General features: G+C 35.9%; 5 protein-coding genes across 5 annotated transcripts; 3 read left to right on the forward strand and 2 right to left on the reverse strand.

Annotated features, from left to right (window-relative positions):
- The first annotated feature begins 1,689 nt into the window (after positions 1 to 1,689).
- On the forward strand, positions 1,690 to 4,287 carry LOC130997278 (uncharacterized). The gene is made up of 6 exons (XM_057922580.1): positions 1,690 to 1,717; positions 2,070 to 2,150; positions 2,244 to 2,324; positions 3,023 to 3,103; positions 3,205 to 3,264; positions 3,414 to 4,287. Exons 1-6 carry the CDS (start codon positions 1,690 to 1,692, stop codon positions 4,262 to 4,264), a joined length of 1,182 nt encoding a protein of 393 aa, XP_057778563.1. The 3' UTR covers positions 4,265 to 4,287.
- A 1,500-nt stretch (positions 4,288 to 5,787) lies between these two features.
- On the forward strand, positions 5,788 to 7,050 carry LOC130997361 (uncharacterized). Its single transcript, XM_057922683.1, has 5 exons — positions 5,788 to 5,949; positions 6,114 to 6,230; positions 6,301 to 6,366; positions 6,626 to 6,801; positions 6,882 to 7,050. The coding sequence occupies exons 1-5, from the start codon at positions 5,863 to 5,865 to the stop codon at positions 7,048 to 7,050; spliced, it is 615 nt and encodes a 204-aa protein (XP_057778666.1). The 5' UTR covers positions 5,788 to 5,862.
- A 253-nt stretch (positions 7,051 to 7,303) lies between these two features.
- On the reverse strand, positions 7,304 to 11,683 carry LOC130997442 (uncharacterized). Its single transcript, XM_057922793.1, has 2 exons — positions 7,807 to 11,683; positions 7,304 to 7,365 (listed from the first exon to the last, which is right to left on the reverse strand). The coding sequence occupies exons 1-2, from the start codon at positions 11,681 to 11,683 to the stop codon at positions 7,304 to 7,306; spliced, it is 3,939 nt and encodes a 1,312-aa protein (XP_057778776.1).
- Positions 11,684 to 14,506: 2,823 nt separating this feature from the next.
- LOC131006973 (uncharacterized) lies at positions 14,507 to 15,185 on the forward strand. The gene is made up of 2 exons (XM_057934113.1): positions 14,507 to 14,644; positions 14,734 to 15,185. Exons 1-2 carry the CDS (start codon positions 14,513 to 14,515, stop codon positions 15,097 to 15,099), a joined length of 498 nt encoding a protein of 165 aa, XP_057790096.1. The 5' UTR covers positions 14,507 to 14,512; the 3' UTR covers positions 15,100 to 15,185.
- Positions 15,186 to 15,942: 757 nt separating this feature from the next.
- On the reverse strand, positions 15,943 to 18,321 carry LOC131006974 (protein FAR1-RELATED SEQUENCE 5-like). Its single transcript, XM_057934114.1, has 2 exons — positions 17,538 to 18,321; positions 15,943 to 17,443 (listed from the first exon to the last, which is right to left on the reverse strand). The coding sequence occupies exons 1-2, from the start codon at positions 18,287 to 18,289 to the stop codon at positions 16,063 to 16,065; spliced, it is 2,133 nt and encodes a 710-aa protein (XP_057790097.1). The 5' UTR covers positions 18,290 to 18,321; the 3' UTR covers positions 15,943 to 16,062.
- Positions 18,322 to 23,478: the final 5,157 nt, after the last annotated feature.

The following is a 23,478-nucleotide window of genomic DNA, read 5'->3' on the forward strand; positions in this document are numbered from 1 at the left end:
AATTGAAAGTACAAGTTCTAATAAATAAAAGTAACTATTATCATAAACAAATGTAATAATTTTGAAACATTTGTTCACAATAATTGTTATTTTTACTCACAAGAACTTATACTTTTAGTTATTTGCTCAAGTATTATTGTCATAAAAAAAGTAATTATTGTTATGAAGAATGTAATATTTTAAAAACATTATATTTTTCACAAAAATATATATAAAAAATGTAAAAGAAAAACAATCGAAAAACAAAAAAAAATACCATAAAGGATAAAAAAAGGCAAAATATAAAAAAAATGCAAAAGAAAAACAGTAAAAAAAAATACTGAAATATATATATATATATATATATATATATATATATATATATATATATATATATATACGCTTCTTAAAATATAAATTAGGAACCATTTTCAGCCCTTAGATCATCAAGATCTACGGTTGATTCATCACCTTGTTGGATAAATTCATGGTCCTGAGTTCGAATCCCAAAGGTAGCAAAAAATTATTTTTCGCAATTCATGCCTTTATACAGTTTATTCATGCGTGTTATACATAAAATTCATGCATTTTTGCTGGTTTGTAATTCTTAAAATAAGGGTGGTTTATTGAATAACCGCCCCCTATATAGGGGAGGGCTACAGTAAAAACACTTCTTAAAATATAAATATAAACGTTTTTTAATGTACGAATTTTATCCAACAGGGTTACGAATTCATCCAACATGGTTACGAATTGTGAAAAATAAAATTTTGCTACCTTTAGGATTCGAACCCAGGACCACGAATTCATCCAAAAGGGTTACGAATCAACCGTAGATCTTGATGATCTAAGGGCTGAAAACCATTTATATTTTATACACTTAAGAGTGTTTTTATTCTAGCCCAGCCCTATATATATATATATATATGGGAGGGCTAGAATAAAAACACTTTTAAGTGTATAAAATATAAACGTTTTTTAATGTACGAATTTTATCCAACGGGGTTACGAATTCATCCAACATGGTTACGAATTGCGAAAAATAAATTTTTGATACCTTTGGGATTCGAACTCAGGACCACGAATTCATCCAACAGAGTTACGAATCAACCGTAGAACTTGATGATCTAAGGGCTGAAAATCATTTATATTTTATACACTTAAGAGTGCTTTTATTCTAGCCCTCCCCTATATATATATATATATATATATAGGGTGTAGTTATTCCATAAACTCCTCTTAGTATATATATTAAGGACTAATCTTAACCCTAGATATTACTAATCTATCGGTTCAGATCTTGCAGTCAAGATTTCGATTTATTCATTTTAAGTAATTAAGCTATTCATGCGTTATTGAAAATGAGGGTACTATTGGAATGTGGTTTTGACGTATTAAATACAGAAAACTGGAATACAATTCGTATCCCTTAAATAACGCTGCATTGATTGGGAATATCGATTTCATGGCAGATGGAGATCTCATTATTACTTGCGTGAATCAAAAAATAAAAAGGCTGCAAAATTATGATTTAATGGACGAATTAAATGAATATACACCCTAAAGCGAACTACCCCAATCAGTCGATTCAGAAACCCTCGAACTCATTTCTGAAAAAAAAAAAAAATTGGACGACGGGAGAGTGGCGGAGGCGCATTTGAAAGCAACCCTATTTCCGGACGTTTGTAGATCGTTTAGGTTGTTCCGGTGATGGCAATAACAAAGGGTAGTAATACCGGTGAGATTTGATATGAAATACGATTGTATTGTATGTGAATTTTTTATTTCTTGATTTTAATGAAAGTTAAATGCATCATTTTGGGGTGGGGGGGGGTACGAACCGTAAAATTTTTTGGTGGTCCCTAATTTTTGTGGGGTTGAAAAATAGACTAGTGTCGTATAATTATTCAATATTTTGTGGTTGTTGAAAACCCATTTTCACCTCGTATTTGATGGATAGATTTGAGAATGTGCGTCGCATTTGTGTTTTTGGGGTTTGTTGTTCTAGTTTGGATTTTTTTTTGTAGGTATTTATTGTTTTGCTTTACTTGTTAGTGTTGTAATAATTTGTGTGTACTGTAAAAATTAAGGAAATCGTACAAAAAAGGACAAGGGAAAAAACATTGTTGACGGGTCGGCAATCCGTGATGGTAGTATTGCTTCAAAAAAAGGTGACGAATTTTTATTCGCTAGTATTGATTCAATGAGTGATTTTGCCTTTTTTGGTGGCTTGTGTTGTTTTTAACTGATTTATTATTGTGTAGGGACGCCCAAAAGCAAAGCAAAAGGGAAAGGTGTGAATGATGCTAATGATTTCGTTGAGGGTAGTCCTCGCGTTACAAGAGGTGATTTTGGAATTAAGTGAACATTTGAAATTCTGTACGAACATATGAATATAAATGTTTGCTGTGAGAATTTTGTTAGCTATTTTGCATTCCGTTGTATATCTTAGGCATGGTTTTATTCGTGATTAGTGGTCTTTGAGGTAAAATTCGTGCATTGGTTATTGATTACGCATAGGGTATATATTTTGTATGATACGGTGTCGTGTGAATATTGTCCGGGGTGGGCATGAATATTATTTTGTAAATATAAGTATATGTCCACAAGTGGGCTATGTCACTGTCATTCTAATAATATATTTGTGTTGTGTGAAGTCGTTATTTCATTTCTACCACTGGTACATATCAGTAGCTTCAATTATGTGTTAGAAAACTGGTGACTAACATTTGAGTTTGATTTATTATTTAGTGATTTTATAGGTATTTTGTATTCGTAATGGTTCATTGCGTGATTCGTGTTACTTGAACTAGTATTCGTGCTGTTTTTTTTTGTCTTGTTTAGTTTATATATTTGTACTATTAGGTGTCGCGTGAATATATGTGTTTGAGGTGCTAATATTCCAGTAACAGTGCGTGATTTTTTTCACATTCTGAATTTTTTTTTTTTTTTTGAATCATACTTGTTTTGCGTTGAGTTAGTAGTATTTATTGTATTGTTTTTTGTATGAATATGTATCAAACTTTACTACTTGCTCATTCAGGTAGTGTGAAGGGAAAAGAGAAAGTGGCTACTTACAGAAAGGGGAAAGAGGCGAATTTAGGCGATGCACGTTTGAATGAAGGTGTGATATTCTTAATTATTTAATAATAAAGAATTATGTGATATAGTATAGAGTTGTACATTATACTGAAATATAGATTATACCATTAATTTGTTATGCAGTTCGTACGAAGTATCGGAATGATCCTGCATTATTAGCTTTTAAGCGATCGATACTTGGTGGTATGTTTAACTACTAGAAAATGTATTTCATACTTATTTGTATTCATTGACTTATGTGCTAAGATGAGGTGCCCTATATGTGTATGATGAGTTTGAAAATTTTTGTTGAATGTTAGTATGTTTAACTTAAAGCACATTTTTCTTAGCAGGTGAAATATTGAAGAGGAAATTGGGTGAGACGTCGGGCAAAGATGCTGCTGGTAGTTTGGTTGTTCATGATGTTGGAGTTGTTTCTCCGGTAGCTCCTGCCAAGAGGAAAAGGATTGACAAGCGAAAGCTTGCAGTGGGAAACTACACTAAGTTACAAGTGAAGAGCTATGATGATTACCCGTCTCTGTACATTCGGAGTACGCCATGCGTTCTATTGAAAGCTGTTAAAGAGATGAACGACGTCCAGAAAGAGGCTGTTAAATCATTGGGGTTCGGGTCTGTCCTTGATCTTACAATCCAGGAGATGCCGTCAAAGCTAGATTATTGGGTGCTAGATTGCTTCCATGCCCGAAGGTCGGAGATCGTGCTTCCATCTGGGAAGACAATTGAGGTGACAGATGAGGATGCCTATCGCGTACTCGGATTTCCTCGTGGTGATAGATCGTTGGAACTTCTGGATAAGTGTGAGACTACAGACTTGTATGATGTGTGGGTAAGCTGTTTTCCGGATAAAAATCGAAAGACTATAAAAATCAGTGATGTTAAAGACGCGATGATAGCTTCTGTGGATGGGGGGCGATGGTTCAAGCTGCATTTTCTAGTGATGGTTACACATTGCCTGATAGAGAGCACCACGCATGGATCTGTCGTTCCTAGGGTTATTAAGAGCCTAGATGATTTGACAGTTGTGCGTGACTTCAATTGGTGCGAGTATGTAGTTGATTCTTTGGTTGAGAGCAAAGGTAAATGGGAAAAGGATACACAATCCATGTACACTGGGCCTATTATGTTTCACGCGGTAAGATGGCAATATCCACTTTTATTTTATTGCTTTGGTTGCAAATTTTGAGTACTAATTTATGTAATAAATGCAGGTGTTTTACGTTGATAGGGTTACATGGGCAAGAGTGCGTGTAAGCAGGAGCTTTCCTTTATTTAAGAATTGGTGCACAAAGAAACTGAAAGACAGGGAGCTTGATGAGATAAAATGTGGTCGTTTTGGTGATGGTATTATTCTCGATCCAATTGAAGTTGAGGATGAGTCCATTACTGCGATTATTGGGAAAAAGCTGAAAACGTTTGAACGTGTGAGGGATGAGATACTGCTGGCCATTAACTCAGCGGACGAGGAAACTTTAGCTTCGAATGAGTTCATCTTGAAGTTTAAAGAAGCAAAGAATTTGCTACTTCATGCACCTATTACACTAACAGCGTTGCCTATCGACAAGGTTATGAATATCGAGGATGGCAATGTAGAAGCTGATGATCCTAGCACGGGTGATACATCCTTGGATGCTGAAGTTGCACATGAGGTTGGACAGAGAGAGACGTCGGATCCCGACCCTCGTACTCCGGATCAGAACATTGCATGGTTTGACGATGTTTGGTATGATCCTGAATTTGTCAAATCAGCCATAGAATTACTACCAAAGACTTCATCAAGGTCAGGTTTAATCGATGAGATTCCCTCTTTTAGTATTGGAGCAACTCAACTGATGGAAGTGGACTCGAAAAATGGTGTGAATGTGGTTGATGCTGAAACCGAAGGGCTGGTAAATGCGGCGTCAAAGGTGGTTTTGTGTTGCTATAATTATATATTGTTTGGCACCTATTTTTTTTTTTTTTCAAAAGTAATATAAGTTTAATACGTGCCTTGTCACATGTTTGAGTTATAGTTGTTTATTAGGTAAAAAATTTTGGTTGTACGAATTGAGTGTGTTAAAAAAATGTAAGTTAAATTAGTTATTATTGATCAATTCAGGGTGACTTGATTAGTGGAAGCACTGGATCTGGTGGTCCTATTCCACATGTGCAGACACGTGTCACGGACGGATCTGTGGTTGTTGAAGTATGGTTTTGTAGTTTTAGTTTTGTTTTAATTTTTTTTATTGAATTGAATTGGTGAAAAATATGATTATTTCCAAGAACAAAACATTCGAACAACCGGCGGATCGAGCGGTGTTCCATTTTCTGATGGGATCGATGTAAGTGTTTGATATGTATTGTACTTTAGTTACTTACGATATTGGGAGTTAGATAGTAATATTTTTTGTTGGTTTATTGAAAAATTCGTAAGATACTACGCTGTTATGTTAAGTGGAGTTTATATAATAACATTTAAAGTTTAATTTTAGTAGAGCTTGAATGTAAGCATCATTAGTATGTTGAGCCTGTGAAGCAATGGCAGTTAATATATAGATTTATCTTAAGATAATATATATTAAAGTACACATTATTTATATATTAAAATCAATCTCATGAATTGTGTTAGAAGTGTTTATGAATGTTTTTATCTTAAATGAATTTTTCCATTTGCCATACACAGCCAGCATTTGGGGCTGATAACTCAAATAATGGTGGTGATGGTGTGAATTCGATTGTTGAGGTATTTAAAGATATTAACTTGCGTATCAAAATTCAATCTCATGAATTGTGTTGGAAGTGTTTATGAATGTTTTTATTGCCCCTAAACAGCCTGCCGTGGGGAGTGCTATCGCTAAGAGTGCCGAAGTTGGTGGGCGAGCGAATTTGGAGGTAAGTAAATTTATTGACATATCGCAAATGAAATCAGTTATCGATTGATGTTATATATAGTATAATTTAGTATAGCTGTGAAACTTACACATTTTGTGCACGAATTTATAGTATTATTGCATGAATAATTCTTATATTTGGTATGATTTGGAACCCTTTAGCAGGTTGGGTGCGAAGCAGATGTGGTTCTAGGAGACGCAATGCAGACCGGTCGTTTAGCGATGACAAATATAGCAAAGCGTGGGAAAGAAAATTTTGTTTTTGAAAATCCCAAGAATGTGGTAAAGAGGTTACGTCGTGGTAGAATTTGACTGAATTCGATATGGTTGTAATATATGATATCTTAAACAGGATTTGCGTGTGTGCGTTGGGGCAAAAACACAGCAGCGTACCGTTTTGCGTCCTCTCGTACCTAATGTATGTATGGCTACTGTAGCTATTTTTTGATGCTAGCCTATATGGTATATAAATTAATTAGAGAAGTTGTGTTTAACTTTTAGGTTCAACGAATGATATCAAATGACGTATATACACATATTGTTGCTCACCCCCCCAAACCCTTTTCTCTTAGTCTACAAATTGGTTGTAATTTTGATATTCTTTGTGTAATCTTGATATTTTTTGTGAATATCAAATGGTAAACTGAGAATTGTTGTAAATGTTGGTGTATATTTAGGTGGTTCCAATGCAACCTTCTCCATTGACAAATAGATGCAGGGGAAAAGATGCACTTAAGAAATCTAGTTTCAACTTATCTCCCTACATTGAAAGGAGTATCAATGCAAGCAAGAGGCTGAATAAAAAGGAGAAATTATTGGGGATGTTTGCCATATACAATGCGGCCGAGGAAGAGTATAAATATATATATATATATATATATAAATATATATATTTTGTTTAAAGTAAAAGATTATATTTTGTTTTGTCTGCAGTGACGAGGTACTGTTCGCCTGCGGAGATACTATCCTGCGAAGGATGAATTTTCGTACTCTACACATGGGAAACATTGTGGATATTGATGTGATAAACGCGTGGTGTTTGCTATTGAATTATAATGAGCTCTTGCGGTCTACCAATTCTGTAACACCCCAATTTTTATAAACTTTTCAAACTAAAAACTTGAAGGACTAATAGTTAAAAATAAAATTTCTTGACTTTCATAATTTAAACTAATTTAAAAAATCAATTTGCCAATACTAAAGTAGTTGATATGGATAGAAGTGGACGAAGGACCCGTTGGATATAATGACCCAAGAACCCGACGTATATGAGTAGGCAGCGGACTCCCTAGATCGAGAATCTAGTTTGATCAACCCCCAAAGAGCGTAGAAACCTTGACCCGTTGGCTATATAATCAGCCAAGAACCTCGGTATGGATGAACGCCACAAGACCTTGCTCAAGTGTCTTGATAAGTTCTAAAACAAGTGAAAAACTCAACAAAGAGAATTCAACTCACTAAGCATAAGCAATTTTCGTTTATATCAATGGTGTCACTAATACAAGTGATTACATGCCTATTTATAGGCTCAAAAAGGTCTCTTGAGAGCCCCACTCCCTTACCACTACTTAAAACCATTAAAAAGGCACATAAAATCACAAATGTAACTCCAAAACACTTGGTATGTCTCTTGGACACCAAAAGTCACTTATTAAACATAAAAAAAGTAACTTAAAATGAGTATTTTGTGGGCTGCACCCATTTGGACGAAAATGTGGACTTTATTCTTCAATTTGGGCCTCCAAAATATGATAGCTTAATGAGCCCAAACTTCAAGTAGCATCAAGCCCACCAACTTGAATAATATTCACCATTTGGCCCAATGTAGAATTGTCTTGGACTTGGGCTTTAATTTCACCAACTAAAAGCATCATGGACTCCTTTATTCTTTTGGCTCTAGCTCTTGTGATTGGCCCACTTTGAATAATCAAAGGATCCATCTTGTCCTTGGCCAGCTTGGACGCGTCTCCATCATTCCCTTCTTCTTCAAGTGGATTCGTCCTCGAATCTAATTCACCAAAATAAGGAGACAAATCAGCAATGTGAGTTGCATCATCACTCTTATGACATGGAATGAAGTGTGCTATTTTTGAAAATCTATCAACAACCACAAAAATTGAATCCTTACCCCTTCGTGTTCTAGGCAAACCCAAAACAAAGTCCATGGAAATATCCTCCCAAGGTGCACTAGGAATAGGTAATGGTTTATACAAACCATGTGGATGTGATTTTGATTTAGCTTGCATGCAAGTTATGCATCTTCCACAAATTTTCTCAACATCAACACGCATTTTAGGCCAAAAGAAATGTTCATGCAAAACTTCCAAAGTCTTATGAACACCAAAATGTCCCATTAACCCACCCCCATGAGCTTCACGAACAAGCAATTCACGCATGGAACACTTAGGAATGCACAATTTATTTTCTCTAAATAAATAGCCCTCATGCTTATAGAACTTATCAAATGCAGCATGCTCACAAGCTAAATATATAGAACCAAAATCAGAATCATTGGCATACAATTCCTTAATTGACTCAAAACCAAGAAGCTTAGAACTCAAAGTAGTGATCAAAGCATACCTTCGAGACAACGCATCAGCCACAATGTTTTCCTTCCCTTTTTTGTACTTGATCACATATGGAAACGATTCAATGAATTCCACCCACTTAACATGTCTCTTGCTAAGCTTACCTTGACCCTTGAGGTATTTGAGAGATTCATGATCCGTGTGAATTACAAACTCTCTTGGCCACAAGTAATGCTGCCATGTTTCCAAAGCTCTTACCAAAGCATATAACTCTTTGTCGTAGGTTGGATAGTTCAATTGAGCTCCTTTCAACTTTTCGCTAAAATAAGCAATTGGCTTTCCATCCTGCAACAAAACAGCACCGACTCCTACTCCAGAAGCATCACATTCAAGCTCAAACATTCTATCAAAGTTAGGTAATGCAAGAATAGGAGCAGAAGTTAGTTTTTCTTTAAGGAGATTAAAAGCATGTTCTTGTTTTTCCCCCCAATGAAAACCAACATCCTTTTTCACTATCTCATTCAAAGGTGCAGCAATCGTGCTAAAATCCTTAACAAATCTTCTATAGAAACTAGCGAGACCATGAAAACTTCTCACTTGTGCCACATTTTGAGGAATTGGCCATTCTAAGATAGCTTTCACTTTCTCTTTTTCCATTTCAATTCCATTAGCACTCACAACAAAACCAAGAAAAACAACTTTATCCATGCAAAAAGAACACTTTTTAAGATTAGCATACAATGATTCTTTTCTTAAAATGTCTAAAACAGCACGCAAATGATCAAGATGTTCTTCAACATTTTTGCTATAGATCAAGATGTCATCAAAGTAAACAACCACAAATTTTCCAATGAAATTTCTCAAAACATGATGCATCAATCTCATGAAAGTACTAGGTGCATTAGTTAATCCAAAAGGCATGACTAACCACTCATACAAACCATACTTTGTTTTGAAAGCAGTTTTCCATTCATCTCCTTCTCGAATTCGAATTTGGTGATAACCACTTTTCAAATCAATTTTACTAAACACAATTGCCCCATATAACTCATCAAGCATATCATCTAGCCTAGGAATAGGATAGCGATACTTTACCGTGATCTTGTTAATTGCTCGACAATCCGTGCACATTCTCCACGATCCATCTTTCTTGGACACAACAATCACCGGTACAGCACATGGACTCATGCTCTCACGAATCTTTCCTTTCTCCAACAACTCTTGGACTTGCCTTTGGATCTCTTTAGTCTCTTCCGGATTGGCTCGATAAGCTGGTCGGTTTGGTAGAACAACCCCGGGAGCAAAGTCAATTTGATGCTCAATACCTCTTAAAGGAGGTAATCCACTTGGTTCTTCCTCGGGAAAGACGTCCTCAAACTCCTGCAAAAGAGACACAAAAGTACTAGGCAAAGATGGGGTTAGTTCGTTAGTGCTAAAGAATGACTCTTTGTACACCAAAATGAACACACTCTTTTCTTCGACTATTGCACTCTTTATTTCTTTTGTTCTCACATAAAAATTCTGTTTTTCTTTTCCCTCACTCTTGCTTTTCTCTCGACTTTTTTTTTCACTCGACTCTTTTTTTACTACCTCACTTTTATTGCCCTCAACCTCACGAGCTCTCCTTGCTTGAGACAATTTCTGCTGGTCCTCTTGAACTTGTTGAGGTGTCAAAGAAACAAGCATGATGGATTTGTTGTTGTGCTTGAAGGTGTAGTGATTGCGGAATCCATCATAGGTCACCCTTCGATCAAACTGCCATGGCCTCCCCAAAAGAATGTGACTAGCATGCATTGGCACCACATCACAAAGAACTTCATCTTTATAATTGCCAATAGAAAATGAAATTAGAACTTGTTTGGTCACACGAATTTCACCACATTCATTAAGCCATTGTAGCTTATATGGATGAGGATGCCGTTCAGTTTTTAAGTTCAGTTTCTCCACCATCTCGCCACTTGCAACATTGGTACAACTACCACCATCAATAATTAACATGCAAACTTTACCTTGGACTAAACATCTTGTGTGGAAGATGTTCTCCCTTTGTTCTTCCTCCTGTTTGATTTGCACGTTTAGAGCCCTTCGAACCACCAAAAGCTCACCATGTTCCGGTACAATCTCCTCCAATTGTTCAACATCTTCATTATCATCATCATCATGTTCACTTTCAGATTCAATTTCTCCGTTCGGCTTCAAGACCATCACCCTTTTGTTTGGACATTGAGATGCAATATGTCCAACACCTTGACATCGAAAACATTTGATATCTCTATTTCTAGTAGAAGATGTAGAATTAGAGATACCTTTGCCCTTTTCGCCTTCGTTGGACTTGAATTTGGACACATCATTTTGAGGTTTAGAGGCTGCCCCAAAATTTGACTTAGACGAAGTCCACTCCTTCGACTTTGAAGATTGAGAACTTGTTGGAAAATTCCTTTGAAAGGTTCCCTTCTTCTTCAATTGCCTCTCCACTTTCATGGCCATGTGAACCATATCCTCCAGCTCCACATAGTGTTGTAGGTCCACGATGTTTGCAATCTCCTTATTCAGCCCGCATAGGAATCGAGCCATGGTTGCCTCTCTATCCTCATCAACATTTGCCCTAATCATGGCAATCTCCATCTCTTTGTAGTACTCATCAACAGATTTAGTACCTTGATTCATAGATTGTAATTTTTGATACAATTCACGAAAATAATGAGAAGGTACAAATCTCTTACGCATTATGCTTTTCATTTCCTCCCACGTGGAAATTGGTCTCTCTCGATAGCGCCTTCTATTTGTTGTCAATTGATCCCACCAAACTATTGCATAATCAGTGAATTCAATTACAGCAAGTCTAACCTTCTTTTCCTCGGAGTAGTTGTGACACTCAAAGATGAGCTCCACCTTTCTCTCCCACTCCAAATAGGCTTCAGGATCACTCCTTCCTTGGAATGTTGGGATCTTCAATTTGATGCTTCCCAAGTCACCATCAACTTCATTTTGATGTCTTCTTCTTCTACCTCCTCCACGCCTTTCATTTCGATGTGTTGATGTACGATCATCTTCTCCTTCGCTCTCTCCTTCCTCCTCATTCCTCGGTGGTGCTTGAAATTCCAGCCTCTCCAATCGTTCTGTTACATTTTCCATAACAGCTCCAAACCTTGCAAATTGTTGTTGCATGGCTTGCAATGTAAATTCAATAGGATTTGTGTTTTCCATGACCTCACAATTCACTCGTGTTTCACACAAATATATCCTCACACAAACACTCGTGTATCACTCGTAGGCTTTTACCACCCCTCAAATAAACTCACCACTCAATGCCTTTTACCACTCAATTCTCGTTTGTAAGAATTTCAAATGAACTAAAACAAATCAAGAAAGAACAAGACAAGTAGAATTCACCAAACTTCAGCCCTTGGATGCAAGAATTGATATTTTGGAACAAGTGTATGAAACTCCTAAGGAAAATTGAAGTGAAATAGAAATTTTGGATTTTTTTTTTTTGAGATATATATATTTTTTTTTCGTTTTTTTTTTTTTTTTTTTGTTTATATGAAGTAACAACAATGGAAAACAAAAAGATATTGGAACTTTGCAGATTTTTTTTTTTTTTTTTTGCAACTATTTTTGTAGGACAATGAGGATGAATATAAGAGATATATATGAAAGGATGAAGAAAATAAAAGATAGAGTTTGGATCAATACCAGATTGCTCTGATAACCAAATGATATGGATAGAAGTGGACGAAGGACCCGTTGGATATAATGACCCAAGAACCCGACGTATATGAGTAGGCAGCGGACTCCCTAGATCGAGAATCTAGTTTGATCAACCCCCAAAGAGCGTAGAAACCTTGACCCGTTGGCTATATAATCAGCCAAGAACCTCGGTATGGATGAACGCCACAAGACCTTGCTCAAGTGTCTTGATAAGTTCTAAAACAAGTGAAAAACTCAACAAAGAGAATTCAACTCACTAAGCATAAGCAATTTTCGTTTATATCAATGGTGTCACTAATACAAGTGATTACATGCCTATTTATAGGCTCAAAAAGGTCTCTTGAGAGCCCCACTCCCTTACCACTACTTAAAACCATTAAAAAGGCACATAAAATCACAAATGTAACTCCAAAACACTTGGTATGTCTCTTGGACACCAAAAGTCACTTATTAAACATAAAAAAAGTAACTTAAAATGAGTATTTTGTGGGCTGCACCCATTTGGACGAAAATGTGGACTTTATTCTTCAATTTGGGCCTCCAAAATATGATAGCTTAATGAGCCCAAACTTCAAGTAGCCTCAAGCCCACCAACTTGAATAATATTCACCATTTGGCCCAATGTAGAATTGTCTTGGACTTGGGCTTTAATTTCACCAACTAAAAGCATCATGGACTCCTTTATTCTTTTGGCTCTAGCTCTTGTGATTGGCCCACTTTGAATAATCAAAGGATCCATCTTGTCCTTGGCCAGCTTGGACGCGTCTCCATCAGTAGTAACATAAAATAAGAACGATAAACTAAAACTTAACAAGTTCAACTTAAATTCTATGGGAAAACTAAATCTCTAGTCATTCTCGACTTCCATGGCCACCTCGACTCCAAAACTGCAAAACTGAAAAGATAAGGGATGAGCATATTGAAAAATATACTCAGTGAGGAACATAACAAAATATTCATATACGTCACATATATAATCAAAACACGATATCATACTTGCAAACATACGCCAAGAGACGGAGCCCCTTGACAAACATAATCATAGTTTGAGTCGATGGCTTAAGTCCCATGACCAAACACATACATAAATCAATGGCTTAGGTCCCATGATCGATCAATGGCTTAGGTCCCATGATCACACATAACATAGATCAATGGCTTAGGTCCCATGATCGCACACAACATAGATCAATGGCTTAGGTCCCATGATCGCACACAACATAGATCAATGGCTTAGGTCCCATGATCGCACATAATATAGATCAATGGCTTAGGTCCCATGATCGAACATAACATAGATCAATGAGATGCACGTAAACAAGTAATCAAGCGCGAAAATAAAAATATATATAACTATATGAATAAGCGTAAAATCCCTCACCTTAAAGTCGAAGGCAATTAACTAAAATCCGGAAAGAAGGATCTTAATAGCGCCGCACCAGAAGAATTCGTCAAAATCGCAGCTGAACAGACTAGTCAGCTTCAAGCCTTCGTTTGAAGCCTCAAACGTCCTCAAATCGTATTTTTTCCAGAAATACGACTTCTTCGTCTTCGAGAGAGCTTTCTGTGGCCTCCTGTTTCGCTTGAATCGGATTTCTGTGGAGGAAGTTATGGCCGTTCTCCCGAAACTGCCAGAACTTGATTTCCTGCGAAAATCTGACTCCAGCTCAGATCTTCTGCCTACACGTTTCTGGCCCTCTCTGCTCTCTCTAAAACCCTAATTAATTAGTGTGTCCGTCACTTTTAGGGTTTGAAAATAGATCCCATATTTATACTAGTTTTTAAAGAGTTCTAGTTCTAATAGGAAACAAAAATAATACTAATAATAATAATAATAATAGTCTAGATAAAATTAATGGTGCATATCTATATGTATCATGTAATTATTTAAAAAAATAACCTATACAAGAAAATACTATTAATTAAACTTATAAAATAATACTAATAATAATAATAATAATAGTTCTAGTTCACCGGCTCGTTTTTTTGCAACAGTTGGAGTATGCGTAAGAAGCTTACTTCACCTATAATTATGGATTAACGTGGTACAAGTATTTTTGTGTTGGTTCAAGTATAAATGCATTAGTGTGGCTGACATTGTGATATTTTTTATGAATTAACTCCAGCTGGAATCAACAATACAGCCTCCATGTAACTTGGCATATAATAAGCGAAGAGATATTTTTTTTAGGCTTGTGGATGCTGAGATATCACGAATCGAGCATATGTCTATCGAGAATATAGACCTGGTAATTATGCTTATATATTGTTTCATATTTTAATATATGAGTTTGATGTTTAAGTTATGTGCACTTTTTCTTCCCTATGTGTCGAGTGTTGAAGTATTACACATTCTGCGTGGATACCAAGAAGGAAAAGGTGTACGCTTTGGATAGTCAGAATGAATTGGTAGATATATGTCAGGCTGCCAAATATGGAACAGCTACTGATCTTGTGGTATGAGCCAAATATGTACCAGCTACCAGCTATTTTTTTTTTTTTATTGTACACTAATTCACCTTCATCATGTATATATGTATATACAGAAAAATATGCTTGCAGATTATTTGGCATACAAGGGACATGTGCATAAGAGCAATGTTGTGAAGCGATCTAAGTTGGCAATTGTACACATAAAGTGGGGGGACGCTAAGAATATCAATGACATGGGTGTTTATATGATGAGGCACATGGAGACATTCATGGGCGATTCTTCGTCGTTGTGGACATGTGGTTTGGCTCCAAAGCTGAGAAAACAACTTAACCTTCTGCGAGTGAGGTACTGTGCGGCACTTATTGCGTGGGAGAGGAACAGTATTCGCGACGCAATGGAAGAAAGCGCAAAATTAAGTTTGGGTTCTAGTTTTGATGATCCAAATCTCAACATCGACGTCACGTTGCTTGGGAAATGATCCACCTAATTAATTTGTTCAGACCATACAGATGAATGTTATATTTATGGAATGCGTTAGTACAATATTTTTGTGGCGATTTTGTCGTAGACATTGCACGTTGTTGGCTTTGTTATGTGCACTGAATATTTGAAGTAATAAATTTGGTGATTAGACACATGTCTGTTGTTTTATTTTCTAAAGGTGTTGGTATAATTCATTACTTTAATTACTTAAGTCGTGACCATAGTTATTATGTATGAATATTCACGTTGCTATAAAGGTTATTCATACGTATTCAAAAAATATTCGCGTGCATAGTTATATTCACATTATGCCACATGACACATCTGTATTATGTGGTAAGGCAAAATATTCATACACAACTAATAACATATTCACACACATTCGCAAAGTATTAAATTCGCCCCTTATAGCTGAACTCCATAGATGGGCAGATGTGAATCAACCTCAATATTCGATGTCTGCTAAAGTATTAATAAGAAGTATTGTTGCGTGAATAATTCCCATTTGGTGCACGAAATAAGTATATTTTTGCGTGAATAATTCTTAAGTCCCACCAATCATGTCAAAGTATTATATTCGCACTAGTAATATTGAGAAGATTAATCTTTTTTATGCACGAATTTAGTATATTTGTGCGTGAATAATTCTTAAATTTAGTATGTTTTGAAACTCTTTATCAGGTTGGGTGCGAAGCAGATGTGGTTATATGAGATGAACTGCAGAATTTATTGATTTTAGCAGGAGTAATTCGTTTACAACTATGGCTTATTCATTTATCTGTAGCTAAAATTCATAAGGATTAAGGCTTACTCTAATAAAACAATTAAAAACATATAATAAAACCAAAAGAATTCGTTTTATGTTATTCAAAATATAGAAAATTAATAAAATGAGCATCAATGTAGCATACTCTAAAACTCAATGTATCTAATAAAAATTCAAATTCAAATATGATTATTATTCATCTTCACTGTCCTCCTCAATTACTTTGCCACAATTGCGCGAGTCGTGACGCACCCTAAGTCCACATTTCCGACACAGCCTCTTTGGTTTCTTGGCCTTTTGAAGTTCTTTCTCATACGTTGACTTCAAACGCTTTCCACTACCTTTGGTTTTTACAGGATCAGGTGGATGAATAGTAATTTCAGTGGGTAGTTTGGAACCGTAGAACATCTGAAAGATTCTTTCCTTTGAATTTGCAGAATTCAAAGACCGAGGCTCGTTTGCATCTGCCCATTTCTTAAGTTCAGCTATGAGGGAAGTAGATAATTCCTCATTCCCATCAGCGACTGCAATGCATCTAAATACCTCTGACATAAGCGGCTTATTGCTTGCTTGTGTTTGGCCCTTTGAAATGAAATGTGCTCCAACATTCTGCCGCCACCTATCAAGAATGTACTTCTCAGGAATAGCTTTGAGACCAATGTTATGCATCACCACAAACATGTGTCTGCATACCAATCCTTTCTTCACAAACAATCTGCATGAACAGGTAAAGGTATCGGCTACCATATTATAAGCAACATTGGACACCCCATTGGATCTGTCATCCACTGCATACATATGGTCTTCGTGTGCTGTGTCCATGGATTTTATGCGACAACGGTTGAATGCCTCGGTAATCTCTATCTGCACATCTAAAAAAAATTTCGTGGTATAGATGCGACTCGCATGCTGCTCTATGGGCGAGTGTGTCTTCAACTTAGGAGTGGTTGTCTGGTCAGTCATGCACAATTGTTTGTAGGAATGCCTCTGAGCCTGCATAGCACTTTCAAAGTGGATGTAGAAAGAAGCCAAGTTAGAATTCCGATTCAAATATTTACGGAAAAAACTATTCTCACTTTCTGACATGGACGTAGTTCTAAAAAGTCCGCTCATCCTCAAATCACGAAAATATGCTGGAATCCAATACTTGCGCTTGGAGAACATGTCTGAAAACCACGAATTGTCTGCCAGACCATATTCATTTATGACCCCTAACCACTTTTCTTCACACTCGCTAGGTTCGTCCAACTCCGACCAAGCCACTTCATATAATCTACTCGTCAAATCAGCATTCTCCCGAAGTGATATTGGAAGCTTCAGTGCTACCTTCATCATTATGTGCCACATGCAGAATCTATGTCTTGTATCAGGCATAACGGTTTCAACAGCAATTTTCAATGCCGGATCTTGGTCTGTTATCAACATGGTTGGGTTGTGGCCCATGCATTCGACAAATTGTTTCAAGATCCATGAGTATGAATGCACATCCTCCCTGGTTAGTAACCCGGCTGCAAACGTAACGCAACCGCCATGGTTGTCCTTCCCGGTGAATGGTACAAATATCATGCTGTATCTGCAAGATAAAATTTAATTAAAATTCAAACATATATTGATGTTCATCTGGTATGCATAAGTATGTGTATTAAATAATATGTTAAAGCACGTACCGATTTGTAGTGTATGTTGCATCAAACGAAACAGAATCTCCAAAAATGTTATAGTTTTGTACACCAATGGCATCGCTCCAGAATATGCTCTTCACCTTCTGACATTCATCTAGCAGGTACTCAACCTTGAACTGGTCATCAAGATCATGATTAGTGATTAATCTGTCCAACAGCAACTGAGCATCGGAGCCATCCGGATAACTGTTCATTTGGTATGAAAATTTTTTGAAATCATTGCTTGTGCACCCCACATATTCATAGCCTCCAACCAATTCTTTGAATAGTCTAAATGCACGCATTAGGCCAATATTAACCTTAGCACATTTAAGCAGAATCAGTTGATGTGAAGAATCGACCTTCCGATTGTATTTCATGAAATGGCGACAATCTTCAGAAATTAATTCGTGATTGTGAGCTTCATTGAAAACGCTAACATAGTATTCACCGTTGTCCCGTCTTTTCATTATGACATTTGCTCTACAATCGCACCTGGTAGATGGTTTACGTCGCCTCTTTTTAGTTTTTGATTGCGTCTCTGCATGCTCATCATTGGTACCCGGGTTAATTCCTTCCCTGACACAAACAAATGTTTGATATATTATCTGACCATATTTGCCTTTCCTGGTCGTGCCTTTGCGGACATCGAACCCACATGAATATCCATACAATCCATATAAGTCAAATGCCTCGTCTAAAGAACTGAACACTTGCCCTACATATGGCAGCCTGGAAACGTCATCAGCTATAGGCATATATGTTTGAGATTGGTTGTCTTGTCCTTGTTCATTCACGGCATCTGACATAAAAATTCATGTGATAATTGAAACTCCTACTCTCACATTCGCATAATTGACCAAATATAATTTCTACTAACTTGGCAATTACACATAAAGTTAGAATCAGACATAGTGATATTGAAAGACACATTAACATTATGCCACATGACACATCTGTATTATGTGGTAAGGCAAAATATTCATACACAACTAATAACATATTCACACACATTCGCAAAGTATTAAATTCGCCCCTTATAGCTGAACTCCATAGATGGGCAGATGTGAATCAACCTCAATCTTCGATGTCTGCTAAAGTATTAATAAGAAATATTGTTGCGTGAATAATTCCCATTTGATGCACGAAATAAGTATATTTTTGCGTGAATAATTCTTAAGTCCCACCAATCATGTCAAAGTATTATATTCACCCTAGTAATATTGAGAAGATTAATCTTTTTTATGCACGAATCGTCCTTGATTAGAACAACCAATTTGGTTCTAACTTGGCAGATAATATATTTCAACCCAACAATAATGCATGATGCCAGATATTGAAGTAGTGGATTTTTATACTGGAAAATCAAGCACGATACATACATACATCCCATGTTTTGAAACGAAATAATATAGTTTTTGATTCAAACATAGAATATAGTTTTGGATTAAGAAATCGATCAATAACTGGCTACGAAACAATGGATTAATACAAAAGGTAATGGAAATTCGTCCAACTATTAGCAACAAAACAATTAAATGTTTATCTTTTAGTTATTCTGTAGTATAAAAAAAATAGCATACCTTGATTCTCCATGTGAGGCTGGATTTGAATTTTGATAAAAAACGCTTAGTATGGAATATCTATGGTGGCAGTCTTTGAAATTCACGCTTAGTTCACGCTTAGACTTGAAGTTTGATTATTCACGCTTAGTAAGGAATTTTTTTTTGGTTCTGATTGTATGTGTTCGTGTGATATTGTAAATAAAAAGATAACAAATAATCAATTGTGGAGGAGTAATACAATCCCTTAAATTAAGGAATGTATTATAACCGCATGCTGCCAAATTACTTTTGTATCCATATATGAAATCAACGCATATTTCATCATAATTATTTGGATCAAATCTAGCCGTGTGATTAATTTGATCTATTGGTTGTAAATGGTTCTTAATATATATTATAACTCTAGTACTTATTTTAGCCTAACCCTATATATATATATATAAATGCAAAAAATAAAAAAAATGAAGAAAAAAGGAAAAGGAAAAAAAACCATAAAAAAATGGAAACAAAACTAGAAAAAAACGTAAAAAAATAAATAAAAGGAAAAAAAATCGCAAAAAACCGCAAAAGTGGGGCAAGGAGATTCAAACACATGACCTTGGAGAGAAATAAGGCATTACCGCTGCACCACTTCATCACTTTGTCTCTTCTTTCAAAAACTGGGACATATACGTGAATACATGGGTTAACCGCATACTATGCGGTTAATCGCATGCAATAATTTACGTATTTACTTTATCCGTCTCTTACTTTTTCAATATTCTCTGTATCTATCTCATTATTTATTTTATCTTCATTAACTTTATTTATATTTTTAAAATTTTGGTGCTCCATTTTTTTGAAACATCATTATTGGGACGAAGAATGTATTATTTATGGACCCATCATTTTTTGGGTTTGTGGAATTCTTTGTCTCCCTCAGGTGCCTCCAACTATGAAGCTAATTTTTAACTTTCAAAATATTATATCAACTCTAGAAACTCAAACTACTTTTTCTCTAACATCTCTTCCAAATTCCAATGATAAATCAATCTCTTATCTTTTTTAGGGTTATAGTACATAGGGTTAGGCTAAAATAAGTACTAGAGTTATAATATATATTAAGAACCATTTACAACCAATGGATCAAATTAATCACACGGCTAGATTTGATCCAAATAATTATGATGAAATATTCGCTGATTACATAGATGGATACAAAAGTAATTTGACAATTATCGGTTATAATACATTCCTTAATTTAAGGGATTGTATTACTCATCCACAATTGATGATTTGTTATCTTTTTATTTACAATATCACACGAACACATACAATCAGAACCAAAAAAAAATTATGAACTAAGCGTGAATTTCAAAGACTGCCACCATAGATATTCCTTACTAAGCGTGAATAATCAAACTTCAAATCTAGCCTCACATGGAGAATCAAGGAATGCTATTTTTTTATACTACAGAATAACTAAAAGATAAACATTTAATTATTTTGTTGCTAATAGTTGGACGAATTTCCATTACCTTTTGTATTAATCCATTGTTTCGTAGCCAGTTATTGATCGATTTCGGAATCCAAAACTATATTCTAAGTTTGAATCAAAAACTATATTCTTTCGTTTGAAAACGTGGGATGTATGTATGTATCGTGCTTGATTTTCCAGTATAAAAATCCACTACTTCAATGTCTGGCATCATGCATTATTGTTGGGTTGAAATATATTATCTGCCAAGTTAGAACCAAATTGGTTGGTCTAATCAAGCACGATTTGTGATTTAGTTAATGTGTCTTTCAATATCACTATGTCTGATTCTAACTTTATGTGTAATTGCCAAGTTAGTAGAAATTATATTGGTCGATTATGTGAATGTAAGAGCAGGAGTTTGAATTATCACATGAATTTTTATGTCAGATGCTGTGAATGAACAAGGACAAGACAACCAATCTCAAACATATATGCCTATAGCTGATGACGTTTCCAGGCTGCCATATGTATGGCAAGTGTTCAGTTCTTTAGACGAGGCATTTGACTTATATGGATTGTATGGATATTCATGTGGGTTCGATGTCCGCAAAGGCACGACCAGGAAAGGCAAATATGGTCAGATAATATATCAAACATTTGTTTGTATCAGGGAAGGAATTAACCCGGGTACCAATGATGAGCATGCAGAGACGCAATCAAAAACTAAAAAGAGGCGACATAAACCATCTACCAGGTGTGATTGTAGAGCAAATGTCATAATGAAAAGACGGGACAACGGTGAATACTATGTTAGCGTTTTCAATGAAGCTCACAATCACAAATTAATTTCTGAAGATTGTCGCCATTTCATGAAATACAATCGGAAGGTCAATTCTTCACATCAACTGATTATGCTTAAATGTGCTAAGGTTAATATTGGCCCAATGCGTGCATTTAGACTATTCAAAGAATTGGTTGGGGGCTATGAATATGTGGGGTGCACAAGCAATGATTTCAAAAAAAATTCATACCAAATGAACAATTATCCGGATGGCTCCGATGCTCAGTTGCTGTTGGACAGATTAATCACTAATCGTGATCTTGATGACCAGTTCAAGGTTGAGTACCTGCTAGATGAATGTCAGAAGGTGAAGAGCATATTCTGGAGCGATGCCATTGGTGTACAAAACTATAACATTTTTGGAGATTATGTTTCGTTTGATGCAACATACACTACAATTCGTTACGTGCTTTAACATATTATTTAATACACATACTTATGCATACCAGATGAACATCACTCTATGTTTGAATTTTAATTAAATTTTATCTTGCAGATACAACATGATATTTGTACCATTCACCGGGAAGGACAACCATGGCGGTTGCGTTACATTTGCAGCCGGGTTACTAACCAGGGAGGATGTGCATTCATACTCATGGATCTTGAAACAATTTGTCGACTGTATGGGCCACAACCCAACCATGTTGATAACAGACCAAGATCCGACATTGAAAATTGCTGTTGAAAACGTGATGCCTGATACAAGACACAGATTCTGCATGTGGCACATAATGATGAAGGTAGCACTGAAGCTTCCAATATCACTTCGTGAGAATGCTGATTTGACGATATTCTGGAGCGATGCCATTGGTGTACAAAACTATAACATTTTTGGAGATTATGTTTCGTTTGATGCAACATACACTACAATTCGGTACGTGCTTTAACATATTATTTAATACACATACTTATGCATACCAGATGAACATCACTCTATGTTTGAATTTTAATTAAATTTTATCTTGCAGATACAACATGATATTTGTACCATTCACCGGGAAGGACAACCATGGCGGTTGCGTTACATTTGCAGCCGGGTTACTAACCAGGGAGGATGTGCATTCATACTCATGGATCTTGAAACAATTTGTCGACTGCATGGGCCACAGCCCAACCATGTTGATAACAGACCAAGATCCGACATTGAAAATTGCTGTTGAAAACGTGATGCCTGATACAAGACACAGATTCTGCATGTGGCACATAATGATGAAGGTAGCACTGAAGCTTCCAATATCACTTCGTGAGAATGCTGATTTGACGAGCAGATTATATAAAGTGGCTTGGTCGGAGTTGGACGAACCTAGCGAGTTTGAAGAAAAGTGGTTAGGGGTCATAAATGAATATGGTCTGGCAGACAATTCGTGGTTTTCAGACATGTTCTCCAAGCGCAAGTATTGGATTCGAGCATATTTACGTGATTTGAGGATGAGCGAACTTTTCAGAACTACGTCCATGTCAGAAAGTGAGAATAGTTTTTTCCGTAAATATTTGAATCGGAATTCTAACTTGGCTTCTTTCTACATCCACTATGAAAGTGCTATGCAGGCTCAGAGGCATTCCTACAAACAATTGTGCATGACTGACCAGACAACCACTCCTAAATTGAAGACACACACGCCCATATATAGAGCAGCATGCGAGTCGCATCTATACCACGAAGATTTTTTTGGATGTGCAGATAGAGATCACCGAGGCATTCAACCGTTGTCGCATAATGTAACACCCCAATTTTCATAAACTTTTCAATTTAAAAACTTTGAAAAATTAATAGATAAAATAAAATTTCTTGAATTATAAAAGTTTAAACCAATTTAAATCAACTTGCCAAAACTAAAGTAGTAACATGAAATAAAATGATAAACTAAAAAGTAACATGTTTCAACTTAAATTTCTATGGAAATACTAAATCTCTAGTCATTCTCGACTTCCATGACCACCTCGACTCTAATACTGCGAAACTGAGAAGATAAGGGGTGAGCATATTGAAAATATACTCAGTGAGGAACATAACAAAATATTCATATACATCACATATATAATCAAATCACGTTATCATACTTGCAAACATACGCCAAG

This window comes from Salvia miltiorrhiza, chromosome 1 (assembly GCF_028751815.1).
Source record: "Salvia miltiorrhiza cultivar Shanhuang (shh) chromosome 1, IMPLAD_Smil_shh, whole genome shotgun sequence".
NCBI classification, from domain to species: domain Eukaryota; kingdom Viridiplantae; phylum Streptophyta; class Magnoliopsida; order Lamiales; family Lamiaceae; genus Salvia; species Salvia miltiorrhiza.

Coding starts and splice junctions, on each gene's coding strand:
- LOC130997278 (XM_057922580.1), top strand. CDS start 1,690: ATGGCAATAACAAAGGGTAGTAATACCG. Junction 1,718..2,069: donor AACAAAGGGTAGTAATACCG/GTGAGATTTGAT, acceptor GTAAAAATTAAG/GAAATCGTACAAAAAAGGAC. Junction 2,325..3,022: donor TAGTCCTCGCGTTACAAGAG/GTGATTTTGGAA, acceptor TTGCTCATTCAG/GTAGTGTGAAGGGAAAAGAG.
- LOC130997361 (XM_057922683.1), top strand. CDS start 5,863: ATGAATGTTTTTATTGCCCCTAAACAGCCTGCCGTGGGGAGTGCTATC. Junction 6,231..6,300: donor TTGAAAATCCCAAGAATGTG/GTAAAGAGGTTA, acceptor TATCTTAAACAG/GATTTGCGTGTGTGCGTTGG. Junction 6,367..6,625: donor TGCGTCCTCTCGTACCTAAT/GTATGTATGGCT, acceptor GTGTATATTTAG/GTGGTTCCAATGCAACCTTC.
- LOC130997442 (XM_057922793.1), bottom strand. CDS start 11,683: ATGGAAAACACAAATCCTATTGAATTTACATTGCAAGCCATGCAACAA. Junction 7,366..7,806: donor GTCCATGATGCTTTTAGTTG/GTGAAATTAAAG, acceptor CACTTGTTTTAG/AACTTATCAAGACACTTGAG.
- LOC131006973 (XM_057934113.1), top strand. CDS start 14,513: ATGTGTCGAGTGTTGAAGTATTACACATTCTGCGTGGATACCAAGAAG. Junction 14,645..14,733: donor GAACAGCTACTGATCTTGTG/GTATGAGCCAAA, acceptor ATGTATATACAG/AAAAATATGCTTGCAGATTA.
- LOC131006974 (XM_057934114.1), bottom strand. CDS start 18,289: ATGCCTATAGCTGATGACGTTTCCAGGCTGCCATATGTAGGGCAAGTG. Junction 17,444..17,537: donor GCAACATACACTACAAATCG/GTACGTGCTTTA, acceptor TTTATCTTGCAG/ATACAGCATGATATTTGTAC.